Source organism: Antrostomus carolinensis, unplaced genomic scaffold, assembly GCF_000700745.2.
Source record: "Antrostomus carolinensis isolate BGI_N321 unplaced genomic scaffold, ASM70074v2 scaffold13845, whole genome shotgun sequence".
In the NCBI taxonomy this organism is placed as follows: domain Eukaryota; kingdom Metazoa; phylum Chordata; class Aves; order Caprimulgiformes; family Caprimulgidae; genus Antrostomus; species Antrostomus carolinensis.
Window position 1 is genome coordinate 303931 of NW_010315826.1, and position 9312 is coordinate 313242.

The 9312-nt window shown below is 50.0% G+C and overlaps 1 protein-coding gene across 1 annotated transcript in view; it reads left to right on the forward strand.

Annotated features, from left to right (window-relative positions):
• Positions 1-9312, forward strand: part of PTPRF (protein tyrosine phosphatase receptor type F) — a 292186-nt gene that overhangs the window by 212357 nt on the left and 70517 nt on the right. Inside the window, exons 10-11 of the mRNA XM_029084975.1 lie at positions 5210-5479; positions 8228-8809. Coding sequence (XP_028940808.1) covers positions 5210-5479; positions 8228-8809 — 852 coding nt within the window. The remainder of the gene's footprint in view (positions 1-5209; positions 5480-8227; positions 8810-9312) is intronic.

The following is a 9312-nucleotide window of genomic DNA, read 5'->3' on the forward strand; positions in this document are numbered from 1 at the left end:
GTCTCCAGTGCTGCACCACTGTAATGATATATCCTCTTTTATATGTGGTTGTCAGCGCAAATAATTAGACCTAAAAGTTATAGCTGAAATATAATCCAAAAATGGCAAGGCCCTGTTTTGGAAATTGTCTATAAAATGTCAGCACTCAAGGATGCATTGGGAGCATAAATAGTACAGCATTGTTTGAGCACAAGATTAGACTGTAAATGCATTTTTTCTGGTCCCAATTTTTCCTCTCCTGCTGTTGATTCTGTCAATAGATTGTGAGACTCCAGCAACAGCCTTTCCATTTGAAGTCCTTCCTTAAAATGATAGCACTAGGGAGAGATGAAAGGTGTCTACAGATGAGTAAACCGTGCAGACTGATGATCATGTTTGAGGACTTCTCCTAAATTCAGTCTTTCCCAGCTCTGAGGAGGTGATTCCATTAGGAAGGTGGGAGTTTTGGGCAGGGTAGCAGTGTGGTGAGGGTAAGAATGCACCCCACGTGCCTAGAATTCTCCAGCTTGCCTGGCTGGGGTAATGAAATTGGGTAGTCTCACCTCCTCAAAAATGTGCCCCTGCATCACTTTACTTCTCATCCCAGTTGGGAGGGTAGAGCACAGCCCTCTGAACTTGCCTTTGCTGTGCTGGGGGCCGGGGAGGAGCAGCACAGCCCAGGCAGTGCTCGTCCTTCTTCACAGCAAAGGAGACTTCGGACTGCTGTTCCTTTGTGCAGAGGAGGAGCAAAGCAGGGAGGATGTCAGGACGGTGGTGCAGGACCGGAGCAGCTGGTATGGCCTCAGAGAGGAGCAGAGCAGTGTGCAGAGCACAGGCACAGCTCTCCATCATCCTGGGGCAGTGTCCAGTGAGGCTGCGATGGGGGTGGCAGGAAAGGGGAAGATGAAGCCCAGAGGTAGATGCCAGGTAGGCATGGCAGGAAGGAAACCCAGAAGCGAGAGCAGGCAAGTAGAGGTCCCTTCATCTCTGCAAGCTAGAGAGGTGTTAGCATTGTCTTTTGCTCAGCTGTACTGAGGCCAAGACAGCCAGCAGGGAAAAGTAATTTGGTTTCCCCTTCCCTAGCAGCACCGCAGGGTTTTGGAAGCATGGGCAGTCCTCCTGGCACTGTCGGATTTCCAGCAGAGCCTTGCTGTGTGCCAGCATGCGAGAGAGGGGCTAACAGCACCGGCCTGGGAGCCCTGAGCACTCGTGCCCAGAGCTCAGAGCCTACAACTCTTGCAGACAGGAGCAGGGACAGGGGGGTCCCTGGTTCTCCAAGGGGGTAATGTCACCCTCAGAGGGAACCTGAGACGTTGGGAAACAGCCACTCCCATGGTGAAAGGAGCTGGGCAATCGATTAATGCTCTTTTCTCTCAAGGCAAGGAATGTGCATGTTAATGCATGCTGAATTATTAACATCTCTCAATCTCAACCTCTGTGGCTATTGCATTGCCTGCTCCCCTCCTTCTTCCCCATGGTGGCCCCAGTGAGTGGGGAACCAGTCTCCACACTGTCCTTTCTCCCTGTCCTGTGGGATCCAGGGCACAGGCTCAGGTCGCACTGCACTGCTCACTGCTCCAGGGTTTCACTTCACTTCCCAGGGAGGCGTGCTGAACAGTGGAGCAGCACTATTCTTGGGATAAATGACAATGAATCTAATTTTTGACAGTCTGCTGGTTTAACTAAACCTCTGAATTATATTATTGTCCATTGAAATCATTTTAATATTCAGAGCAATTTTCCCTGTGCTGTTCTTGCAAAACCTCCAAACCACCTTCTCTGATATCTGTCCAAAAAGAAGATTAAAAAAAATACTGCAAATTCTTGTCAAGAAAATTGTAATAAAAAGGGAAATTTCATTGCTGCAATAAATGAAGAACAACAAAATTTTCTGGAGCACTTAAGGTAGCATCATGGGCTGTGCTAGCCCATGTGATTTGACTTGTAAATTGGACAGAAATTCTAAGAATGCTGCTTTTTGAGGAGTTACACTGATTTAAATTATTACCAGACTCTTAGGCTAGAAAAGCAAGCGACTTAAATCGCTGGCTTGAGCCTGAGGAATGTGTTGATGGTGCTCTGCAAGCTGCTGTGAGAGCTCTGCCAGCTCTCACTAATGCTAACTGACAGCATCTCCGCTTCTCCCTCCGTACTGACGGGGACGAGAAGCTGCCAATTATCCCCCAAGAGGATGGGAGGCTGATGGAGCCCATCCCTTCCTTCGCACGCGCTCCTGCCAGAGTGTCGTCTGGGCCAGATCTCTCACCGAAGGCATTGCCCTGACCCCCTCCTGCCTCCTGTGTTGAGAGCTGACCCCTACACATGCCATCCATTTTTAGCAGCTGCAGTGCCTTGGGCTCGGCTGCTCTCTGGTGCAGAGCAGCAGGCCCATCTTAGCAGCTCTGCCGGTGTGCTAACGAGAGGAGGCCAGCACAGCCGTTCTGGGTCGCAAAAATACACCACAGAGGCCTGTTGAACTGCTCCTCTGTTGCCAGGTTTGAGAGGTGAGGCCCCGCACAGCTTCTTGCCGTGCTGCAGGCTGCGGTGTGCAGCAGGCATGGCCCGTGTCAAGGTCGATGCTGCAGCCTGCCCACCCTCTGTACGGTTTGAGCTGCAGGAGAGTTTTCCTTGCTGTTCATCCCTTCTCTAGGCACATGAACACATCGACCACCTCTGCTGCTTCCCTGTGGGCAGGACAGGGGACAGCCACTTCCAGAGGTGCTCAGCCCTTCACCCTGCAAAGCGCTACTGAGGGAGTTCACAGCCACTTTGAAGTGCCTCTGGGGGCAGTTGGCTGCTGGCTTCCCTGGGGAGAGACAGCTGCAGCGCCCACAGGCACTGCCTCTGCATCAAGGGGGACACAGTGCTGATGGGGTTTGGCATGGCCCCAGGAGCACCCTGAAAGCAGTGCTTGACACAGGGGCATGGTGCGAGGTGCAGGGGGGTCTACAGCGGGCTGTTCTGCCTCTGGTCTCACAGGGCTGGGAGACACAATCTGTGTGCTTGCTGGGCTCTAACCTTCCTGCATGGCCTCTTGTCCTCCAGTCTCATCTTCCCATGTCCCTGTACGCACATTCCTGGGCACCTTCCCTCTCCCTGTCCTGACACCGCTTTCTCTCTGACTCTGTAGTGGCCTCCAGTGCCTGCCAGTCTGTTTGCTCGGTGCATGTACGTGAGTGCTCTGTGCACACCTATGGCTTTATCCTCAAAGTTTGCTCTTTTTTATTTTAATGCAGTGGGAATGGGTGGGTTGGTCCTTGGATGGGACAGAATTTGAACAGCTTCTACCTGAAATAATTTGACGCCATGTTCATTGGAAAATGAAACGTGACTCTTAACGAATGGTGCTGTGATGCTTTGGTTGGAAATACAGGCCATCATGTTAAACCATTGCCATGTCCATAAGGTTAACTCCGTATTCTCATGACTGCATAGTACTTGAGTACACTTTCAGTTCTCTCTCATTTGGGGAGCACTGCCCCGTCAGTCAGGTAACGCCTCACTGGTGATCACTCATGTACCCATTGATTTGAGACTTAATAATTGATTAAAAGAAACAACCAGCAAGACTTCGGATTTAGATGTTCAAAAAGAAAAAAAAAAAAAAACAAAAACAAAAACAAAAAAGCAAGGCAACCTTTCCTTCCCCTGACTGGTACAGAGCTAATGAGCCCTGCTTTGTCACCGAGACGATGTGTAGTACACACACAATGTTGACAGTATTGTCTAATTTATCACGAAGACTTAGCTCTGTTGTACATGCTAGTGTGGGGGCTTCCGTGTTCAGTCTATTTCTGCAAGCCTGTTGGTTTGGGGATGAATCATCAAAGAGAGCACTAGTGAAATTTGATTTGGGGAGAGTCATCTTGGCAAGCGGAGCTGACACCTCTGCAGCTGGCTAGGCTGCCAGCAGCTTTCCTGTCTGCAGAGACGCCGTGGTGGCAGGAGCCAGGCCAGCAGAGCGTGTCCCCCCAGACCCCCAGCGCCCATGTGGGGGGCCGGTCGTGCCTGTGGCGTGTTGTGAGCTGGCTCCGCTCAGGCTCCTGCCCAGTTTCCACCTTCCCCCAGTGCTGTGGCTGTTTGCTGCTCCGCCAGCCCAGTGCACTGATGGAGGAGCGAAGCTGGCAGGGAGAGGCTCCTCAGGAGCCGGTTAGTCGTGAACCTGGCCGATGCTCTGGAGCTGCCTTTATGGTGGAGGAGGCTGGAGGAGAGCAGGGCTGCTGGGCGAGACACGTTCAAGCAGTTTCCCTTTTTAACTACAGACTAAAATGAGCTTGCCCAGAGGAGACAAAGATTTACCGAGCACAGTTGTTTCTCTACCCTTGCTTAAATAGGCCCATAACACTAACCCTGAAGAAGGGGCCTCATTTCTCAGTGTCATTTTCCTGACGGGAATGCATATGGCAGGCAGCTTTAGAGCTTTATTGTAGCTGAGAGTTGCTTACAAATAAGTCTTGAATGAAATACCCAGCAAGGGATTGATATGAAGAGAAACTGTGCGGTGAAATAAGGAGGAATACATCTCCCGAAGTGCTGCCACAAAGGTGGGAAGGGTTCTGCCAGCCCAGCTCTCTTCTGTCAAAATGGATATGATCTCACATCTGTCAGGATTAGTTCTCTCCTGCCCAGCAAGGTGATCTGTTCAGGCCCCGACAATGTCATGCAGCTCTGGTGACTCTTTTTTTCTGAGCCAAGGTAGAACCTGAGTTACATTTTGAAACGAATTATATTTTATTTAGCAGCACTCGTGTGCTAATTCAGAAAGAAGCCCTTCTGCTGCTCCTGCCCAGGCCCTGTGAGGTTTAAGGGACGATGAGTTGCTTTACTCTAGAGATAATAAATTGAGAAGGTAATACCGTTTTGCAGAGCTTCAGTGGGCCCTGCACAGAGAGAGTGTGTGACTGGCATTTGTGCATGCTCTCTAATTAAAGGGATGTAATTTAAATGGAGGAATGTTTCATGTTAGTAATATGATTTCAAAGGGCTATGTTTGGAGGGAATGGATTGAGCCATCCCTTAATGAGTTCTTCTAATAAGATGCCAGTGGCTAAGGAAGTAGAGCAAAGTGTGTGCAATTTGGCAAAGCAGTGAACAGCTTTTGCACTTCATTTTATCTGTCCTAAGGGATAGACAGGCAAAAACGTTGAACCCCCCTCACATACCCCCACAATGCAACAACATGCTCTCTACTGGTTCTGTGACACTACTAGCTGTCTCCTCCTTGTTGCAGTGCGACGTGTTGCTCCTCGATTCTCTATTCCTCCAAGCAACCATGAGGTGATGCCTGGGGGGAGCGTGAACCTCACGTGCGTGGCAGTAGGTGCTCCGATGCCCTACGTGAAGTGGATGGCTGGTGTGGAGGAACTGACCAAAGAGGATGAGATGCCTGTCGGTAGGAACGTCCTGGAGCTGAATAATATCATGCAGTCTGCCAACTACACTTGCGTGGCCATCTCCTCCCTTGGCATGATTGAAGCCACAGCCCAGATCACTGTCAAAGGTAAGGAATTGTTCCTTGCAGTGCTCCTACTTGGATTTCAACAGTGTAGCCCTTTGCCAAAGTGTTTTTGGGTGCAGCCAACTGACTGCAGTTTCCTGTGACTTTTCTACTTTGCAAGGGAGGTTCCCAATCCCACAACTTTGTTTTTTCCTGCTCACAGGACAGGATTTGCTTTGAAGGTCATTTCCTCTCTCCTTGATGGGAGACAGGCTTGTGTCAGGCTGGGTCCCTGTTATGCCACAGGGGAACCTCATTGAGTCTGTGCTCATTCCAGCAATTTCTGGCTTGTTCTGTGCATCAGCAGGATCAGCTCAGCACAGCAGCAGGCTACGGGCTGTCCTGGGGCAGAGGTCTGCAGTCAGAGAGCTGTTTGCACAGAAATGTACTCTTGTAGTAAGGGCAGGACAAGAAGGTTAATCTCAGCAATGTGAAGTGTCTGTGGACCTTAGCAGAATGAGCATCCTTCCCCTCTGCAGGGAAGTCCTATACGTGTTCATTTTACAATTGTTGCACATTCCTCTGTCAGTTTTCTTTTTTCTCTTACTGCTCTGCCTCTTTCACTTTCTCTCTGTCTTGTTGCTGTCCCTAAGGCATGCTGCCTGCTACCGTTTCACAGGTGGCTTTGCCCCAGGATCTTATTGCTGATTGCTGACCACTGGGTACAGGGCAGACCACCTAGACAGCTCCCTAATGGGAGGCTGAAGTATTTGTCCTGCCTTTCCATCTAGGGCCCAGCAGGTCCACACTATCCCATTCCTACTCTCCTTGCAGGTGATTTGTAGCTCAGATTTCCACAGATTTTCCATCTTTTGAGTCTGTCTGTTCTTGCAGGCCTCCTTCTGCACTGTGGCCACCTTTAGCATCAAGTCCCTGCTTGAACAAATCACAGAATTGAGTGTTAGCCCTCTCTGACCTGGAGATTAACAGCAAGTTCTGTTTTCCCTGGTGCTAGTCAGAAGATGCTTTTAACCTTAGCTGCACACTGCTCCCTGTACTCACAGTGCCTGCTAGTCAGTACCTTTTCCAGCCCCTGTTTTTTTACAAAGTACAGGGGTTACCTTGGTTATAGTACGTACCCAAGAGTGTATGGAAGAAAAAGGCATGATGGGGAGGTGGTTTGGATGTGGAAGAAGGAGCTGGGAACTGTACCATTGCACTGATGGTTCCCAGTATTTACCTCTTTGTACCTGAGACTGGTGACCTGATGCTCACTGCTGCCCCAGGACTGCACAGGCCCCCAGGACAGGGAGCGGTCTGCTCAGCTCCTTTAGCCTTTTGCCTTCCTCCTTGTTTCTCTGTTTGTCTTTTCTGCACCATCACTCTGAATGTCTTACTGCCTCTGCAACACCTAGCGTTGCTTTTCCTCTGCTTGCTGGAAAGTAGACCGTTTGCAGGACAGACAGGAGAAGCAAGATGAGACAGAGCTGATTGCAGTAAGTGCATTGAAGGTACCAGACCTGGCCCCTGCTCACATGCAGGCTGAACATCCAAGAGCTGGTAAGAGTCAAGCTTGCAGCTCTCCAAAGGAAAGGATGGATATCATCTGTCCTTGAAAGCCTGAGGGAGGCTACCAGTTTCTTGGATGCTCTAGGAAATGTGTTCCTTCAGGCCACAATATTGGGCAGAATGTGTCTGCCCTCGCTGAGTCCTCCGTGGGTAGTGGTATGGTGTCTGGCTGTGGGTTGCGTGCCCTTCCGTCCCGTGCCAGTTCAGTCCCCACAGATTTTATAAGTATTTGTGTTGCAGTAGCACTGGAAAAGGCATCCTCCCAGCGCTCAGAGCAGGCACGCTCCTGTGCTGAAGAGCCTGCCCTCTGCACCTGAACCATGCGGAAAGTGGAAACGTGATGACTTTGCCAAAAATTGAGTACTTGAGGATCTTAATTTGGACTGAGCATTTTTCCTAGTTCCTTGTCAAGCATAGCTGCATTACAAGTCACTAATGACTTTAACTAGTGGTTCGTAGGAGGTTTAAACTTACTGTAGAGTTTAATTCAGTCATTGTCCTAAAGTATTTGTGTATTTTGCAAGTCTCTCACACACACTCATTCTCTTTCTTTGTTCTTTTGGTAAAATGGCAAATTTGGAAATCCTTGCTTTCAGTAGCTGGGTTCTCATTAACACTTCAGAGATGTCAGTGTCACGGAGTTCTTGTGTAACGGTTTATTGTCTGGTTGCAGTTTGACACCACCCAGTGAAATAGTGGATGTGCAAGTTGGTAATTTCTCTGGCTGTATCGCTCCTGCATGTACTGTAATACTTACAAGGCATTCCCCCATCAACCCATCTAACAGCACTGTCCATGAACTCCCTATGACCTAAGATCCTGTCTCTGTGGAAGCAGAAGCATAGCTCCAGACTACCTGTGGTGCTCTGATTGCTTTACTATATCCCTTTGTAAATCAGCTTAAGGGCCAGCCCAGCCCAGCAAGCATCTTCCCACTGCCAGCTGAACCCCCATGGCAGAAACATTCCTGCATCCCTGTTGAATTACCTTTATTTAGCCTGCTGCTGGTAAGTGCGTCAAGCACGTCTAATAACATGATTGCTCTGTTTATCCTTCCATTAAGAACCACTTCAAGCAATATATGGTAATATAAAAATGCATGTTCTAGAGTATGAAATGATTTCTGCCTTTTAAAGAAGAATGTTAATGGGAGGTGGCAGCTCCATTTTTATCCCCGTGCACATTGCAGGGTTTGAGCTGACTGAATTATTTAAATCACACCTCTCTGCCTTCCAATTGCAGCACTGCCAAAACCTCCAACAGAGCCATTAGTGACTGAAACGACAGCTACCAGCGTGACCCTCACCTGGGATTCAGGCAACTCTGACCCCATTTCATATTACGTCATCCAGTACAAGCCCAAATCCTTGGAGGGTCAGTTCCAGGAGGTGGATGGTGTGGCAACAACCCGTTATAGCATAGGTGGGCTCAGCCCCTTCTCGGAGTATGAGTTCCGTGTCATCGCAGTCAATAACATTGGTAGGGGTCCCCCCAGTGAGCTGGTCGAGGCACGGACAGGAGAGCAAGCTCCTTCAAGTCCACCCCTCAAAGTCCAGGCACGGATGCTGAGCGCCAGCACCATGCTGGTCCAGTGGGAGCAACCGGAGGAGCCAAATGGACAGATCAGAGGGTACCGTGTTTACTACACCACCGACCCACATCTGCCTTTGAGTATGTGGCAGAAACACAACACCGACGACAGCCACCTCACCACCGTGGGGAGCCTCATCACAGGGACCACGTACAGCATCCGCGTCCTGGCCTTTACTTCGGTGGGTGACGGGCCCCCCTCGGACATCATCCAGGTCAAGACGCAGCAAGGGGGTATGTATGGAGTGAGGTGCTGCAGCTCTGTGTCCACCCAGGCGATGTGCAGCTCAGCTGTGTGTCTGATCTGCACCAGGCATCGCAACTGTACTTGGTGCTCAAATGGTTGCATGTCTGAGTGGCATCCCTACCCCACAGCCATCAGATTTAAGCTGTCAGCTTGCCCTGGGGAGTTGATATCAATCTCTGTACAAGTAACAGAGCCCACAGTTTTGTCTGGGATATGATGGCTAAAAATTTGACACAAAGTCCTGGGCAGCTGTGCTGGTCCCTTCTGGGGTGTGAGTACAGATGTAGAAGGAAGGAGCTGGGATGCAGGCAGGGGCTGGAAGTGAGCACAATTCCCATAGTCACCTGCCTGCGTCCCAGAGGTGCTTGCTTGTTGCCTGGGTTGTTCGAAGAGCACAGTGCAGGGGAGATGGAAGAAGGGAGGGTCCAGAAGGAATTAAAGAGGATCCTTGCAAGGTGAAACAGACTCTTCAAAGCCATGCAGCTCCTTT